Here is a 19,583-nt window from a genome sequence, read left to right as displayed (position 1 = left end):
TATATTCCTATGTTCACTTAATTAGTAAGAAGAAAAAAAAAAGCAGGTTCAAGTAGCTATCATCAGAAGCACTTTGAGAGATAATTACAACATGTTGCAAATCTTGCAGCTCGAACCCTTTTCCACTTAGAAATAAAGCTCTTACGCACTTTGTACACGGGAATGTGCCAATTCAGCTACAAGGCCTTTGACTTATTTTTGTTTATTTAAAATCTAATATACATACATACATGATATACACATATTATAAATGATAAGAAGATTTAATCATTCAAATTATAAAAAACTCCTTAATAGATAAAATATTGATTTTGATATAAATAGTAAAATATGGAACTAAAAATGTTGATTTTTATAATTGAATTTTTGAATATAATGACAAAATAAACAATTATATTGTCAATAAAATTATTGAACTGAAGTTGAAGTCTTCTTATACAAATATAATAGGAAAATGTTTAATGCGAACGTGTTTTATATCTTTTTTTATACAAGATATCAAAGCCTAATCTAAGTGTATATGTGTGAAGTTTTCTCTTAGAGACTTGAACTTCGGCTCTTACCCCTCACACCCCACAAGCATTTATACTTGTGAAGTGACCACCGCGCACCTTTGACCACCGCACCAAAGGTGCGCGGTGGTAAACATGTTTTATATCTTTAGTTATAGAAAACATGCATCTTTTACAATATTTTTGTTTCGAACAATGAGTCAGTTTTTTTTAAAGTACAAATGTGTAATATATGATGTAATACATGTATTTTACTAACTATAGTAGAAATTAGAGAAGATTTGTTTTTGCAATTGAAATTAGAGAAGTTACTATAGTGGGGAAAAAAATGCAAAGAGAAACGTTAGAATATTACAAATTTTACTTTATGAAATTTACAAAATAATGTGTAACTAACACATAAAGATAATTTAAATAATTATTTATTATTATTTTTTGAAGTGGCACTAATCATACTCATTTATCATTCTTAAAAAAAAAAAAAAAAAAATCATACACATTTATTAGCACTTTAGTTTATAAACACAAAAATTTGTAATAACTTTAGTATTTTGCATTAATTATTATGAAATTTTTACTTTGATAAAAGAGAAATGTTAGAGTTACAAACTTTTTTATAAACTTCTGATGTGATAAGTAATTATTGATAACTAAAAAATTGATATAAGCCGTGAACCTAAATAAGAATCAATAAGAATTTTCTACCTCAAAAATTTGTAAAAACATTTGTGATTGTGGCATTACTCCAATAAAAATACCATAAAATTTTGAAATGAATTTATTAATTATTGCTCTACAGTCATAATTTAAAGCTAATTTAATTCTTATATTGAATGATACATAAAACATTTTTTTATCATGTTAAATAAGGTGCCCTAAGGAACCCATATTAAGAAAAATACACATAACTCCCTTGAATTTGTGCAAGTAAATCATAAACAAGTGTATTGCTTTTCTTAGAGAAATTTCATGACAACTTATACCTTTTTTTTTTTTTTTTTTTTTTTTTTTTTGAGAATGAAAACTTGAAAGTTTTATTGAAGAAAAAACTCAATTTTTATCGATGAATAAAACATAATAGAGATATGGTAGAACATCCTTCATCCACATCGAAAAATCTGTAACATGTCTAGTGTGTTTAGTTAGGTTGTGAGTAACAGAATTACCAAATCTACGGATATGTGAGAAAGAAAAACAACAACTGGCTTCTGTGGTGACCTTGGCTAATGCAAGGATATGGCCAAAAGGGGATAAGGAATCCTATACACTATTAAGAGTGTTGATCACTGTTTCAGAATCACCCTCAAGAATAAATGAGAAATAACCAATTTTAAGGGCAAAGGAGATAGCTCGTGCTACTACCAAGGCTTCTACCACATCTGAGGAATAAGGTAGAGAAATCTGCTGAGAGAGGGCAACTAAGACTTGTCCTTGGTTGTTGCAAATCACCCCTCCCAGACATGCCTTCCTAATATCCCTGAAAGTAGCACCATCAAAATTTACCTTGAGAGAGTTAGCTGGGGGAGGAGACCGCCTAACTCGTGGGGGTGCAAGGGCTGAAAGTTGAGATGGGGGAGTGATATTTTCTTGGTGAAAGACTTGGAGAGCTTCTTAAGCATTTGGAGCAACCTGTGTGATGGGGTAGTTACTGTTGGTTGCCCTAATCTGATTTTAGCTAAACCAAATTGTCCATATGAGCTTCACCAATAACTCCATATTTTTCCCTTCACCATGCGCATAGAGTAACAATTCTATGATGGATGAAAACTAGTGTGTACGATGGAAAGCAAGCTTCGAATATGTATCCCACACTCTTGATATTTTTAGGCAATCCTAAACGGCATGCAGTACCATTTCAGGGGATGAGTGGTAGTGATCACAAGCATCATCCACCAAAATTTGAAACCTCCTCAAATTATTCTTTACTGGCAGCACCTTTTAAGAGAACATCACAACCTGTTAAGATAATATGCTATGCTTATGAACCTGAATTGGTATCAGAAGCTTCCATAATAGAGCAACTAGGGAAAAACTTGGATTTAAAAACACGACAAAAGAGTGAGGAATTTTATTTCCATTTAACAATAAATATAAAAAAATTTAGATAGTTCTCACGTTTCAAAACAATGTTGAAAAGTAGCATCTCGAGTATCTAAAACTCGAGTTCCATGATAAAACTCGAGTTTTTAAGTCTCGCTTTGTAAGCGGATTGCCCCGAGGTGGAAAAAAATTCAAGTAAAAATCGAGTTTTAAAGACTCGAGTTCCGAAAAACGCTGCTACAGGGACTTAAAAACGTCACTATAGAGCTATAGGGCTCACTGTATGACACTTAGAAAAAAAATTTGCAAGAAAACGCCGCTATAGGGCTATAAAACATCACTATAGAGCTTAAAAACGCCACTGTAGGGCTTCCTGAACCTAGCATGGGACTTATAAATTTTTTTTAGAAAAACGCTGCTATAGGGCTTTAAAACGTCACTGTAGGACTTAAAAATGTCACTATAGGAGCGATAAAACTAAAAATTTTTTTGCATGGAACTCGAGTTTCAAAAACGCAAGATCTTTGTAGCATTTTCAAATATGAATCTCGAGTTTCTAAAACTCGAGATGTCTAGTTTCTCTTATAGTTTCAAGCGTTGCCCTAACTAACCATATACAAGTCTTTCTCACAGTTATTCTGCACATTCCCCCAAAGAGTGAGTCTTTGATGACAATTCATACTTGACTTTTGAGTACCTTTTAACTTAAAATTAAATTTTAGGTTTCTAAAAATATAAAAATAAAAGCAGTATAGCTCATAGTATTTAAATACTATAATATTCTTTTGAGTTGTCTACTTTGAACACCCCTTACAAGACTTTTTCTTAGTAAATGACTAAAAAGAAAAGAAAAGAAAATTTATACGAAGCGCCTAGTCTACGGTCTATCCGAAGTTTCTTTACTGTTACAGTGTTCCACATCACTCATTTTCCCCTCTCTCTCTCTAATCTCTATATAAAGGAGCTTCCGAACCATCCTTTACCTCTCAGTCTCTCACACACCAATATACAAAACCTCAAAATATAAAAACAACAATGGCGAAACACCAAACTGTAGCAGATGAAGAAGAAGCCCCAATCCACGGTGATGTTCTAGAGGCTATTCTCACGCACGTGCCGCTCATCGACCTCGTCCCGGCTAGCCACGTGTCCACCTCGTGGAAAGGCGCTGTGTTTTCCTCTCTTCGCCACCTGAACCCGGTCAAGCCCTGGCTCATTGTCCACGCCCAGTCGACCCGGCATCCGTACACGACGACCTCGCACGCTTACGATCCTCGCTCGCACGTGTGGGTCGACATCGAGCAGCCTTCGATCAAGTACGTCTCGACCCTCCGATCGTCGCACTCGAATTTGCTCTACATGCAGAGCCCGTTCCGGTTCGTCTTCTCGTCCGACCCGCTCCAGCTGACGTGGCACCAGGCGGTAGCCCCGCTGGTGTGGCGACCCGACCCGATCGTGGCGCAGGTGGGCGAGCGCGTGGTGATCGCGGGAGGCGCGTGCGATTTCGGGGACGACCCGCTCGCGGTGGAGACTTACGACTTGACGACGCGCGCGTGGGACACGTGCGACGACATGCCCGCGATTCTCAAAGATTCCTGTGCCTCCACGTGGCTTTCGGTGGCTGTGGACAAGTCAAAAATGTACGTGATGGAGAAATGTTCCGGTGCGACGCACTCGTTCGATCCTATCACTAAGACCTGGCAAGGACCTTACGATCTCCGACCTGACCAAAACGTTTTCTCTTCAATAATCGGATTTGTCAATGATCGAATGTTCGTGGTGGGTTTGGTCGGAGAGGCTGAGAATGTCAAAAGCGTAAAAATGTGGGAAGTGAAGGGCGAAATGTTGGATATGAAAACTGAAATCAGTGAGATGCCGAAGGAGCTGGTAGCGAAACTGAAAGGCCAGAGTCCACGCGTGACGTCGATTGGGATGAATTCGATGGGCAATTTCGTCTTTTTGCACAACCCTTCTGACCCGGCGGAAGTGATCGTGTGCGAGGTGCAAAACGGTGGGTCGTTTTGCAGTTGGGGGAGTGTGGGGAATGCGGCGGTGGACGACGGGAGTAGGATCGTGAAGAATTTAGTGTACACGTGTGCCAACGTTGGACTCGGAGAATTGCACCAGGCTTTGAGGTCTGGTGATCGGAGATTCACTATTAAGGAGGAGATGGAGTAGAGATTCACAGAGGGGTACGTGGCAGCTGATAATTGGTTAGTTGAAGGAGTTCGCTCTCCTTGTTTTTTATGACTTTGGAGTGTTCACTGCCCGCACTTTGCAGTTTATTATGGCCTTTTTTTTTTTTCCTCATTTTTTTAATTATTATATATACATATATACATTCGTTGTATATTAATATTAATATTTATATTGATTACTATATTGGTGAATAAAAGATTTTCCTTTTTACTTGTTATTAAATTGATATTTGTAGTTCTTTTTATTTGTTAATGACTGTTTTAGTTAGAATTATTAGCAAGTTCTGCCCTGTCACAGTTTTAAACCTGAGACTGGTGTCTTTGGTACCATAGGGATTAAAATTTTAAATGTCTTCTTTATATATATATATTATTTAACTAAAACCATTAACTCACTTTTTAAAAATAATAATAATAATTTGATGAAGTATGACATAAGTGGACTGAATGCTCAAACTTGGAATGCTCAAATTTGGATTGCGTTTTGGCCATGCGCATTTTTTTTTTTTTTTTCCCTCATTTTTTTAATTATTATATATACATATATACATTCGTTGTGTATTAATATTAATATTTATATTGATTACTATATTGGTGAATAAAAGATTTTCCTTTTTACTTGTTATTAAATTGATATTTGTAGTTCTTTTTATTTGTTAATGACTGTTTTAGTTAGAATTATTAGCAAGTTCTGCCCTGTCACAGTTTTAAACCTGAGACTGGTGTCTTTGGTACCATAGGGATTAAAATTTTAAATGTCTTCTTTATATATATATATTATTTAACTAAAACCATTAACTCACTTTTTAAAAATAATAATAATAATTTGATGAAGTATGACATAAGTGGACTGAATGCTCAAACTTGGAATGCTCAAATTTGGATTGCGTTTTGGCCATGCGCGTTTGCATAGCACATTTAAAGTCTGGCAGTGGATCCTGTGCATTATTTACGAGACTTACAAACCTTTTTTGTTAATAAAAATTTCATTAAAAATAAGTCTTACGATACTATTTACACATTTAAAAATTATTTTGCTATAATGTTTTAAGTTTTCAGCAAAATAAGCGATATCTAAACGCACACTACAGACTGAAAAGAAGAGCAAACACTATAGAAGTGCATTGGTGTGGTGTTAACCAAAGTCCCTTCAATGGTTAAGTTAGAATTTCTCTTAAAGATCTTCATAAATTCTCAGAATGTAAGTTAGTAAATTTCCCACGTATCTTTCATTTGATGAAGTCATAGTCTTTGTGTTCGTCTGGCATGATTAATTTTGCCAACTTATTTTACTATTCAGCTTATTTTTGTCACTATTTATAAGTCTTATAATACTTTTTAGTACTATTCATGGGTTAACTTTTAGTTAACTTTTACCTTTATCTACAGTAGCTTCAGTAAAAAAATTTCAGTTTTAGAAAAAAAAAAAAAAAAAAAAGGATCTCAAACATACCCTTTATATAAGGTATTTTGAGTGGGTTTCCCCACTCTCCTCATTTCAAAGTAGTGGACTTATGTGATAAATCCTAATTCAGAGTACTTGTAGCTAAAATTTACCGAGTGTTGGACATGAGTTACTTTAGATGATCTCATTAATCGGACGAGCTCTTAGATGAGCACTTTGGACATTAGCTCATTTTAATTCCCCATCATAATTCAATAATTAGGAATTAAGAATTTAATGTCTGATTTAGAAATATCATAAGATACCAACTAATTAAGCTTCAAAATGTTGACATTAACCCAATAATTTTGATTCAAAAATTTTTTCTTTTTTTTTTCTTTTTTTTTTTTTTTTTTAGGGACTTGGACTGGGAACAAACACCGTGGGTGTTAAGTGTTATCAATCTAAATAAAGCAACAATAAGAAAGCCTTTGTCAAATTACAAGAATATTAAATTGAATCAAATGACAAGCTTACACTCTTTGAGAGTCTCAGTATTTTTTGGCAACAAAATTCGGCAGGGAATGAACGCTAAAGAGTTGATTTCACAGGAGACAACAACAAATTCCAGCAGGGGATTGGGTTTGGGTTTGGGTTTTGTCATGAGTCATGGCCCTCCGGGAACACATATATGGAGTCTTGTCTTGGTTTGGGAAATGATTTGGTTTGAGCCATATGACTAAAAGAAACCCACTAGGGGTTTTTCTTGGGCTTAATTGCCATGTGTTTATCACTGGGCCTTGTGTTAGCTTTCTAAGCAATCATTTTGCTTTTTGGAAGAGTTTTTTTTGCTCATTCTAGGCCCCTTACATTCAACACAAGGGCCCAGAAAGTGAATCATTTTTTCTTTTCTTTTTTTTTCTTTTTTTTTTCTTTTTTTTTTTTGCTACATGAAAGTGAGTCACTTACAAATAAATAAATTCCAAGACCATATAAAATGACACAACTTGTACCACAATTGTGCACATGACAAATAGTAAATGGTGGAGAAAAAGTAGTGAGTCTATGTGAAAGTAACAAACAGCAGTCAATCACAATTTAACATGTAAAATAATTGTGGCAGTTTATGTGGCACTAGAACTACTCATAATTTCAACAATTTTATTCGTCAAACCAACAAATAAAAATATTTACTGTTTAAGGGAATAAAATCCGATTCATTTTAGTTCAATTTCATACCTCGAAAAGAATAATTATATAGTTCATTTTGGTTGCATCAGAATGCAATGGAACGAGGTCTACTTGTTTCATCATATGTTCCTTAAAGGTAGGAATATCATACAAAATTACAAATCCTTTGGCTACAAGCTCTTGTAGTAACCCCTTGTGCTTTTGGAACTTTCAAACTTTTCTATAGAGTTCTTTCTTAATTTCAAGGTTCAAACCTTGGATTCAGGTAGTACATAGACAAAGCTAAAATATTAAGCAAATTAATAGTATCACAAAACCATAAGAATGGTACCATAAATTTTTAAATTGTGTTTTCTGATCAGGCATACTTGGTGTGCTTGGCCACATTGCAAATTACGCATAAGTAGCAGTCTGTCTGATATTTCATGCTTATACCATGGATAAGTAGCAGTGTGTTGGCCTCCAATGGGTGGAAATTCTATTTTGGGCGTTGTCCGTTCGTTAGGGCCTAGTTCTTGAACCCACTCTCTAAAAATTTATTGTTTGGGCTTGTTGGATCGTTTTTCCTTTTCATTTTAGAAGGCTTTTCCAAATTGAGTCCCTACAAATATATAACAACGTAATGAACAATAAGATGTTTCGTATATTCCTATGTTCACTTAGTTAGTAAGAAGAAGAAAAAAAAAAGCGGGTTCAAGTTAGCTTAGCTTGTAAAGTCTTTAATGGTTGAATAAGAAATCTGAGGTTCAGTCTCTGCCTACACCATAAACCGATTGGTGTCTTGGTTTGACGATAAAAAACTATCATTAGGAGCAAACGTCATAGGTTAAAACTCTCTTTAAAAAAAAAAGTTAGTAAAAAATATATTTATTGCATTGAATCATTATAATATAAAATAATTTTTTTGCGTGATAATTACAACATGTAATAACCCAGCTATTCGAACCCTTTCCCTCCTCGACCCCAAAGCACTTTGTACATGGGGAGATGCCAATTCAACTACAAGGCCTTTGACTTATTTTTGTTTATTTAAAATCTAATATACATAAATACATGATATACACATATTATAAATGGTAAGAAGATTTAATCATTCAAATTATAAAAAACTCCTTAATAGATAAAATATTGATTTGGTATAAATAGTAAAATATGGAACTAAAAATATTGATTTTTATAATTTAATTTTGGAATATAATGACAAAATAAACAATTATATTGTCAATAAAAGTATTGAACTGAAGTTGAAGTCTTCTTATACAAATATAATAGGAAAATGTTTAATGCGAACGTGTTTTATATCTTTTTTAATATAAGATAGAATTTCTACTCTAGCCTAATCTAATTGTATATGTGTGAAGCTCCCTCCTAAAGACTTGAACTTTGGCCCTTGCTTCCTCCTAAAGACTTGAACCTTGACCCTTGCTCCCCACACCCCCACAAGCATTTATACTTGTGGAGTGACCACCAAGTATCTTTTAGAATATACTTGGTGCACGGTGGTAAACGTGTTTTATATCTTTAGTTATAGAAAACATGCACCTTTTAGAATTGATGATGCTACAAAATTATACTACCTCAAATTGTCCATATGGCTCGTCTACAGAAAGAGAAGAAAGATAAGAAAAATGAGCATAGCCAAGTTGTTTCATCCTTTCTTTGGGAACGGACGAGTAATGTCTCGTCCGTGTTTCCTTTGGGGGCGGACGAGGATGGTCTCGTCCGCCACAAAGGACGGACGAGTAAAGCATGGCCATGTCATGGCTCGTCCACCCTTAATTAGGGATAGACGAGCCAAGCATCCTTAACCAAAAAGGATGGAAACCTCCATTGCTCGTAAAGAGGCATCGGTTCAGATGAAACGACGTCTAAGGAAGTTACCTCCGATTTTGATGAACTCCTTAACAATAGGAGCGGTTATCAGAGCCAATAACCGTTCTACGCACTATATAAACGTAATCCTGCGTAAAGGTAAGGGCATTCAGACACTTTCTTTACTTTTGACCTAGAGAAGGAAGAAAACACTTAAATATTTTTCCTCTCCATTCCAGCCTTCTAACTTCATCATCGGAGGGTTATAGGCTGGCCTCCACCGGTCTTCACTCTGATTGGTTTTGGTTTTACAGGACCATTTTTTTTTTTTTTTTTTTTTTAGAGTGATAATTCTACCGTTTACAGTAATGGGAACTTGGGAAGAAATGATTTGAATCCTGGTTCTCTTAATTTTATGCCTATGAGTTATAAATTTTTTGCACCATTCTATTAATTTAAAACAAGTGGCTATTACACAAGAATTATCCCTAACATAATACTTGTGCATTTTTAAAGTTTAGGACAATCATGTTTTTGTTTTTTTAAAAGGGGCAAAAAATGACAATCAAATTCGTTAAAAAAATTTTAGAATATTCATCCAATATTCAAGAATTGGTTTTCAGGAAGAAACAAAGCAAAACGTGATTTATATTTAAAAACTTAAAAATTAGCAATTATTATTTGAAAATTTGAAGGATTAATTAAACAATAAAGTACCTTATGTTTTCTAATTAGTTTAATTGGAATTTATTATTATTGAATAAGATGCTTGAGTTCAAAAGTTCAAATCATGTTTATACCAAAAAGAAACATTTTGGTATCATAACTTTGGTGATAAAAGACAATTATCAAAAGCGAATGTCATATCTACTATTCTAGATATAGGATGTTCAAAATATGTATTATCATCTTATTGTTAATTTGATAAGGATTGTAATGAGAGGATTGCAGTGGTAATTAGTTAGTTGCTGTGTTAGTTAATAAGTGATGTCATGGGTGATTGTGCTGATGTCATGGAAGTTAGTTAGTAGCTGGTAGTTAGTTAAGAAGAGGGAATTGTATAAAAGGGGGAAAGAGAAAGGGTGTAAGTAGTTTTGGAATGTATAACAAGAATCATATTCTCATCTCTATCTTCTCTCTAATCTGTTCATCTATCTCTACTATCTCTCTATTTCCATTCTCTAATATTCTATTCCTTTTCTCTGTTAATGGTTCAGTCCATTTTCTTCATTAGTTACTAAGATCTTATCAAATTGGTATCAGAGCAACTCTGCTACTATGGTAGAAACACGATCTTCTTCTTTCCTTAATGAAAAAGTCAATGCTCTTTCATCGACGATCGAACAACATGATCAAGAATTTCGGATAGTCTATCAAAAATTGGATGCAGTCACAAGTTTGTTGCAGACTCTAGCAGAGACAGTACAAGGTTTGACAGAAGCGGGTAATGGTTGGCAACAGAGGCCTCCATCTCCTCCAAGAAACTCAACTCCAATGGTGACTAATCAACAACAAGATTCTGCGATGATTCCCAAAGCTATGAGATTGGAGTTCCCGAGGTTTAGGGGTGAGAATCCATCAGGATGGGTCTATAAAGCCAACCAATTTTTTTATTTGTACAATACCCCAATCAACCAAAAGATATTATTAGCTTCATACCATATGGAAGAGGAGGCTCTGATTTGGTTTCAAGATGCAGAGGAAACGGGTCTTTTTACTAGTTGGGAGGCTTTTGTTAGAGCATTGTACGTGAGGTTTGGTTCTTCTTCCTATGATGATCCTATGGAAACTCTAACCAAATTGAAGCAAGTGGGGTCTGTATCTGCTTATAAGGGACAGTTTGAGGCTTTGTCCAATCGAATTAAGGAACTATCTGAGAAGCACAGACTCAGCTGTTTCTTGAGTGGATTGAGGGATGAGATTAGATTACCAATTAGGATGATGAATCCCCAGAATTTGAATGCTGCCTTTGGTCTTATTTTTTTTTTTTTTTTTTTTTTTTGTGGAATTATTGAACTACTTTGTTTATGTGTTTTCAATTTGAATGTTTGGTCATATATATATATATATATAAGCTAGTCATAAATTTTATCTTTAAGTGATTTCTTTATCTATTGGTTTCAATTAGCTCAAGTAATAAAGTTTCTAATAATTTAATACATCAAAAACTGATTGTTATCTTGGTCTGATAATAAAAAGCTATCATCAGGAGCGGACATCATGAGTTAAAACTATCTAAAAAAAAGTGATTTATTTATTCGTTAGTATTTATATATTGAATAATAGACCAAAAAAATATCAATTTTTAAAAAATAAAGAATATAGATCATCATGGATAGATGCAATCCATCAAAGTATTTCAGTCCAACCCGTACCGATTTTAACTTTTAAAAAAATTAACTCATACAAGTCATATGAACCGAGCCTAACATGACTCATTTGGGTCATATTAAAAAAAAAAAAAATTATATTCATAACATTTTCGTAATACTTTCACAACAAATTACAAGCATAATTTTTTCTAAAAGAAATTACAAGTAACAGATTGTTACAAGTTGTTATTGGTGAGCAAAAAAATAATTTCAGTGTTTGGTTTAAATTAAAACTAATAGTAACTTATCATTATTTTTGTAAAAAAGTTCCAGACATATAACTTCTTTTAAAAAAAATTCAAAAACGAAAACTTGAAGTCTCCATCGTTGGATGAACTTTGCCAATTCTATTCGAGGCCCATGGCTGACATTGCGATCTTTTGCTCAGTCTATTATAAAAAGGTCTTGAGAATTAGGCCCAAAACCTTTTCAATAATTGAGTTCAGCCTTGATAGTTTTTTTTTTTTTGGGTGAACAGCCTTGAGAGTCTTTGGTTGCCATTTGCCAACAAAAAAAGAATAGGCCTAAATTAAATATATGTAATGTTGAAGTATGATGGTCCCCTCTTCTTCCAAATGACAAATGTAATTTTTGGTCCTTCCAACCAAAACAGGAAAAAGGTTATTAGACTTTTTATAATATTGCAGTGGCTTTGATCCTACGAAGCCATTAATTTAGATTTAAGAATTGTAAATCAGAGAGTAATAACTAATAAGGGTCCCTTTGTGGGTTTCTCGAAAGATGTTTTAAGCTTTTAAAAGGCAGAAATTACCTGAGGAATGTTTAGTTTAACATGAGATGAGGATGAGGATGATTCAGCTTTTTAGGGTAGTTTTTGGGAAGCTGCTCAAGTATTGCTTCATATAAAAGGCATTGCTTTTAAATGCTCAATCCCTCTCAATTTTGTTTTAAAATTTGAGTAAACATCACGATCAATGGTGCATTGTCTTACTCATATCCTTAGATTAGTTACACCAATCAACTAACAATAACTAATGCAATTAAAATTAAGAATTACATTACAAAATCAATATTTTAGGAGTCTATCAAATTAAACCTTGTAGTTTCAAAAATTACATTAAATCCTAAAGTTCCAAAAAATAGTAAATTAAACTCTATACTCTATAGTTCTATAAGTAACAAATTAAACCTTTACTGGATCATAAACCCCAAACACAATACTGTTCCACTTAAATGAGTTGAGATTAGTTTGTTACCTCTTTAAACTTTTAGTTTTAATTTGTTACTTTTGAAATTAAAGGGTTTAGTTTATTATTTGTAAAAAGTGTAGTACAAAATTTAACTTGTTACCCTCAAATTATAGGATTAATTTTTTTTTCCTTTAAAAAATTGTGTATAGAAAGAAAGAACGAGAATAAAAGAATATAGTTATCAATTTGCTGATGACTAGAATGAAGCAAAGATTTAGCCAAAAAAAAATAAAGATAATAATAGTGAAGCAATGGGGTATCTGTCTCAAAGTTCAACGAATTCCTATCTCCCCTGTCCAATATTAAACACCAAATCTGTCATCATTCGCCTACTCGAAGTCAGGCCCAAGCCTAGATTTCAATCCACTGGATCATTACGGTTGTTTGTTATTGCAAACCCTAATATTATCACGATCCGCAAGAAGAGAATAATAATTAACCAAAAAAACAACAATGAATGTGGATTTTTTTCAAGTGCATGGCAAGAAGGAAGTATACCTAGCCAAATTTGAGCCGCGCTTGTTAATCCATTCAATTTTTTAAGAAAAAAATGTTAATAATTCAATAGTTACAATTGGTAAAGAAATTTGAATCCTAGAAATTTCTTATAAAAATACACTAAGGTGTCACCTGAGCCACAATGCTCTTGGCGTTAATTAATTCAACTATGAAGGATAAAAACTAATCTAGACTCTAGATATATACTTTTTTAGGACCGTTAAAAAATAGGTGAATCCATACCTTTGTTGCTATAGTGATGAGTTTTACCTGTGAATGAAATAAAAAATAAAATAAATTAAGAACATATGTCATAAGTTAAAACTTTTTTCAAAAATAAAAATGAAAAGAATTGCGATAAATCAATTCTATGAGCCCTCTTATTGACACATTATTTCTTTAACTATAACAATGGTTGCTTCCAAATAATCTTTTTATAAAGTAATTGAAATAGAATTCTTATTTAATATCAATCTATCTTTTTGCTAAAGAATATGGAAGTTTTAATTTGTACTCAAATTTGTTATTGAAATATGATCGTTTTCAATGTTAAATCTACTACTAATATTGATTGGTTTTTCTAAATAGTTTATTAGAGATGTTATTACTATTTTTTATACATTTTTATTATAGGTTTTTCTTGACCTAATATGTTAAATTTTATTCTTTATTTTGTATTTTTTATAAAATAATGCACCCGATGCTCATTATTGGACTATGGGTTAATCACTATTATAGGACAATGGTATCGAGCTTTTTTTAAGGAATTATTGAACAACTTTATTTCGTATTTTATATAAAAAGGCTAGCCATAAAATCTTATCATTAAATGATTTATTTGTCTGTTATTTATATATTGAATGAAAGAATATAGAGATATATATATATATATATATATTTCATAATTTTTTATGAAAAGAAAAAAAGCAACTCATAATCTCCCCAGATGGTCATTGTCATTACTTAATTAGTTTTTGAATTCCTTTGATTTAGGGCATAGCCCTGATACCTTTGTTAATGTAATTTTGGAGGAGGCTGACCAATCTGTGTAAGGTAGTCCTTCTCCTGTTTTCTGAGTTATTTTGACTTTTTGACTTTAATAAATTTTTTCTTTTCATCAAAAAATATGGGTCACAATGGATAGATGCAATCGATCAAAGTTTAGGTACATATTTTTTAAATTACAATATATTTCAGTCCAATCCATACCGATTTTAACTTAACCCCATGACCTTGCTAAAATACAATCTATTTCAGTCCAATCCATACCGATTTTAACTTAACCCCATGACCTTGCCATGCTAGCAAAGCAAGGATGATGTTATTCAACCCCTCATCACTAATGACTCGCTTGTACAAAGCGAAATACTTCCCAAATGGTGATATTCTAAATGCTAGCCTGGGCAACCAACCTTCTTATGCATGGAAAAGTATCCATAAGAGCTTGGAAGTTTTAAAGCAAGGCACCAGGTGGAGAGTGGGAAGCGGGAAAACAATCCACATATGTGATGATAAATGGTTACCAACCCCAACCACTTATAAGGTTATTTCCCCACGAAAAGATTTTGGTGACTTCCCAATGGTCTCGACTTTGATTGACCAAGACACGAACAGATGGAATAGAGATAGGTTAGAAAGAATCTTCTTGCCTTTTGAAGTAGAGACAATCTAAAACATCCCTATCAGCTACCATGAACAAGAGGACCAATTAATTTGGGTGGGTAATAAAAGTGGAGTCTTCACAATGAAAAGTGCATACTACGTTGCTAGGAAAATTTTGGAAGGGTGTGACAGAGGTGAATCATCTACTGGTGATCCTCAAGCTCCACTATGGAAGAAGATGTGGCACCTAAAGATTCCAGCAAAGGTAAGGATTTTTGCGTGGAGGTTATGTATGGATGCAATCCCCACTATGCTAAATATAAATAAAAAAGGAATCCATGTAAATCCCATACGCCTACTATGTAATGATGGAGTTGAATCTGTTGATCATGCTATCTTAAGATGCAACATTGCTAGTAATGTTTGGAAGATGTGGGATGATTGTCCTATTAGTCTAATGGGAAACAACATGGATATTTCAGATTTGGCTATTGAGATCCTGCACCAAGGAACCTAAAGGGACCTGGAGAAATTTTTCGGGGTGGCTTAGACGATTTGGTACAATAGAAACCAAGTGCTTTGTGAGGCAAATGGATCATTGGGAACCTCCTCCTATGGGCTTTTACACCATTAATGTGGATGGTGCTATCCCTTTGGCCAATGGACTTTCAAGAATTGGAGTTGTTGTTCGAGATAGTGACAATAGATTTGTAGTAGCCATGTCTATGCCCCTCCAAGGAAGATATTCTATTGAGGAAACTGAGGCAGCCGCAATGGAGCAGGGATGTGTGCTGGCAAAAAAGCTTGGCCCAGAGAGAGTTATCATAGAGAGCAACTCTCTCTTGAGTGTCCAAGCTGTTGAAGCTAATGGTGTTAGAGGAGTTGTTGGCCACATTGTGAAGGGCATTGTGCAAAGTTTATGCAGTTGCAAGGAGTTAAAAACAAGGAAGAAGATTTCGTACCGTACCGGCTGGTACCGCCGGTATTTTTCGTTCCACTAGGTCGGCCAGTACAGAAACATAGTGATTTTGTTCCGGATTAAATACCGGTCATATCGGGATCGTTTCGGCCGTACCGGGGTAAATATCGGATTCCGGCCGATTAATGGATACCGGCCGGTACTGAACTTGACCCAAAAACACCATCTGATCCACTGGTTTTCTCCTCCTCACAGATGGGTTCTCTCCAGCTCTTTGCCCTTTATGCTATTGATTTTTTCGGCCTAACACTGGGACAATATTGCTGACTGGAGGTGAATGGTGGCACCATCGATTCGTTGACGTTGCGAAATGGGGCTTAAAGCTTAGAGTAATAGATAGAGAAAGAGAGGCTGGAACCAAAAGCTTGAACTTGAAGTCTTGAACACAGAGAAAGAGCATGCGTTTTGAGATCTGAAAATGTGAAGTGGGAAGTATACCAGCAGTAACTTGTGAACATAGAAAAACTTGATAAACATTGGAAGTTGTGATGACAGGTTGGCTTTTATTTTTTCCCTCAGTTTTTGTGAGTTCCAAGGACAATATTGCTGACTGGAGGTGAATGGTGGCACCATCGATTCGTTGACGTTGCGAAATGGGGCTTAAAGCTTAGAGTAATAGATAGAGAAAGAGAGGCTGGAACCAAAAGCTTGAACTTGAAGTCTTGAACACAGAGAAAGAGCATGCGTTTTGAGATCTGAAAATGTGAAGTGGGAAGTATACCAGCAGTAACTTGTGAACATAGAAAAACTTGATAAACATTGGAAGTTGTGATGACAGGTTGGCTTTTATTTTTTCCCTCAGTTTTTGTGAGTTCCAACAGCAGGTAGCTTTTTAAATTTTTATTTTTGGGTTTACCGTTACCACCCACAAGCTTTTCTAATATTATAATATTATTCTCAATCATATTTTTGTACTAACAACTTCCGCCCATTGAATAGTTTTTTCTAATAGTATCTCATATCTCATTACTATCTCTTATTGAAATTTTTGTCTTGTCTTTTGGTTGTTTTTTCTTTCTTTTTTGATCGATAAATTAAAGCCTATTGAGTTTTGGTTTAGGTATAAACTCACCTATAAAGATGAATAACATATTGTATTGGCTTTTTTCAAACAATTAAATTTATATAATATAAACATGTAAATAATATGTTTCTAAATTGTGTGTTTTTTTTTTCTTTGTATGCAATGAACAATTGAAGTAATGTTTTATTATAAACAGGAGGTAATGTTTTATGATAAATAGAGATTTTGTGTGTGTATGTATATTAAATATATAAAATAGCGGTAAATCCAAAACGGTACGCTGGTATTGACCGGTACCCGAAATATATCGTACCGGTGGCCAAACCAATACAGCCTCCGGTACGGTATTGACTTCCTTGGTTAAAAATTAGACACATTAATAGGACTAGCAACAAAATAGCCCATGAACTAGCTCAGCATACTAGAAGAATCAGAGAATCTATCATGTGGAGAATGGAGATTCCATATTTTTTGACTGAGTTAGCCAGATTTGAGGGAGCTAGCTAGGTGGAGAAGTGTTTTTGGTTTAAGTTGTTGCCGGTTCCTTGTATTTGTGTTTGTTGTTTTGTGGTTTTTCCGGTGGCCTTTGTATCTGTTTTCTTGCTGTTGAATGATATTTTAGTTTCTTCTCAAAAAAAAAAAAAAAAAAATCAACTTAACCCCATGACCCATTTGTCAAAGCAAAATGGGGGATCATTTATTTTTGGTCTTCTCAATCTTATTAAAAAAAAAAAATCAAAAACAAAAACTGAATAGTCTCCATCATTGGATAAAACCATGCCAATGCCAATTCTATTCAAGGCCCATGACTGACATTGCAATCTTTTGCTCAGTCTCTAACAAAAAGGTCTTTGAGAATTAGGCCCAAAACCTTGTCCATAGTTTTTGGTTGCCAACCACAAAAAGAATATAGGCCTAAATTAAACATATGTCATGCTGAAGTAAGATGGTCCCCTCTTTTTCCAAATGACAAAATGTAAAATGTGGTCCTTCCAAGCAAAACAGGAAAAAAGGTATTAGACTTTTTATAATATTGCAGTGTGGCTTTGATCCTACGAAGCCATTGATTTAGATTTAAGAATTGTAAATCAAATACTAATAAGGGTCCCTTTGTGGGTTTCTCGAAAAATGCTTCAAGCTTTTAAAATGCTGAAGTTACCTGCGGAATGTTTAACATGAGGATGATTCAGCTTTTTACTGTAGTTTTTGGCAAGCAGCTCAATTGTTGCTTCATACAAAAGCCATTGCTTTTTAAAAAGCTAAAATCCCTCTCAATTATATTTTAAAATTTTGAGTAAACATCACGATCAATGGTGCATTGTCTTACTCATATCCTTGGATTAGTAACACCAATCAACTAACAAATACTATATAGTTTTCAATCGGCCAGAGAATAGGGTCCTTGATTAAGAAAATAAAAATAACTTTTTTTGGGTAAAAATAAAATAAAAATAACTATGCTTACATACTTTTTTTTTTTTTTCTTACAATGATAGGGCATTTGTATTTGTTAAGTATTAAAGCATTCATATCAGTCTGTGTATAATAAAAAAAATGTGTAGAATTTACACAATTTTGCCTAAAAATAACTCACATTAGTCCTATATAAATGCGTAAATTTACAAATTTGCTATAGTAATCATGTAAATTTACACTAACACTATTCATTTTGCATTTTGTTATTTATTATCTTTTTACGTATTTGAGGATGAAGGAAGACAGTAAATGGTAGTTGTTGTGTGTGGAAAAAAAAAACAATTAGGAAAAATTGATATTTCAATAAAATGTAGTTTAAAATAAATAGTCTGGTGTGGAGTATTTTGAAAATTGAGTATGTAAACTAGAAAAAGTAGGTTCTTATGATAAAATAGACAAAAATATTTATACGAGTTAACTCAAATATCTTAACATTCAATATATTGGAGTAGTTTATTTTTTTAGCATTTTGAAACTACACTTGTTTAAAAAAAAAAATTAAAAATGAAATTTTAAAAAATTGTACTTTGAAAAAAATACAATCTCAACTTGTGGGGCCCGTGGGCCTGACAGCCACAGCTCATCGCATAGTAGGCTCAAGGCCAGCGCCGAGGAAGACTGACCAGCCAAGGCTAAGTTGGGGAAAGCCTCTTTTTTGACCCACGCCGAGGACCTCTTCGTCCTCGGCATACTAAGGATAATTTTTGGGAGGGGACAAGCCCAGAGCAAGCTGTCACATTCACACTTAATGTATTCACCTAACCCCTCTGGCCGCATTAATGGGGATATAACCCCTTAGCAGGGTAACGTTGATCAGAGTGAACCACTTGAGTACCGATAAGGCCTCTGATGGGACGGACGGCCAGAAGAGAGGCGAATGGATGATTAACAGATGGAAGAAGGAGATAGGAAGATGAAGACTATATAAGAAAAGCAAGTAAAGTAAAAAAAGGGGGGGGGGGAGAAAAAAGAGAAGAAAAGGGGCTCCTCGGCCATGGGCCGAGGAGCATTCCCCCAGTTGTAGAGAAACTCTAAGTATTTTCTTTTATAAAAAAGAGTTCATGCTTGATGAACGACGGCCAGCGCCTAAACCTTTAACCCACTCTCTATAAATTTATTGTTTGGGCTTGTTGGGCTGAAAACCCATTCATACTCAGGGTCAAATCCAAACTGAGTCCCTACACAACTCATGTGGCTATTAGGGCTTGCTCATTTGCTAAGATTTTTTACTATTGACAATTTGAGATTTCTATAAATGTAAATTCTTAACAGTTTAAAACTTTA

The 19,583-nt window shown here is 34.1% G+C and overlaps 1 protein-coding gene across 1 annotated transcript; it reads left to right on the top strand.

Moving 5' to 3' along the window:
- The first annotated feature begins 3,528 nt into the window (after positions 1-3,528).
- LOC112008453 (F-box/kelch-repeat protein At1g23390) lies at positions 3,529-4,973 on the top strand. Its single transcript, XM_024040783.2, has one exon. The coding sequence runs from the start codon at positions 3,588-3,590 to the stop codon at positions 4,728-4,730; it is 1,143 nt and encodes a 380-aa protein (XP_023896551.2). The 5' UTR covers positions 3,529-3,587; the 3' UTR covers positions 4,731-4,973.
- Positions 4,974-19,583: the final 14,610 nt, after the last annotated feature.

This window comes from Quercus suber, unplaced genomic scaffold (genome assembly GCF_002906115.3).
Source record: "Quercus suber isolate HL8 unplaced genomic scaffold, Cork oak 2.0 scaffold_243, whole genome shotgun sequence".
NCBI classification, from domain to species: domain Eukaryota; kingdom Viridiplantae; phylum Streptophyta; class Magnoliopsida; order Fagales; family Fagaceae; genus Quercus; species Quercus suber.
This window is presented reverse-complemented; position numbering and strand designations above follow the sequence as displayed.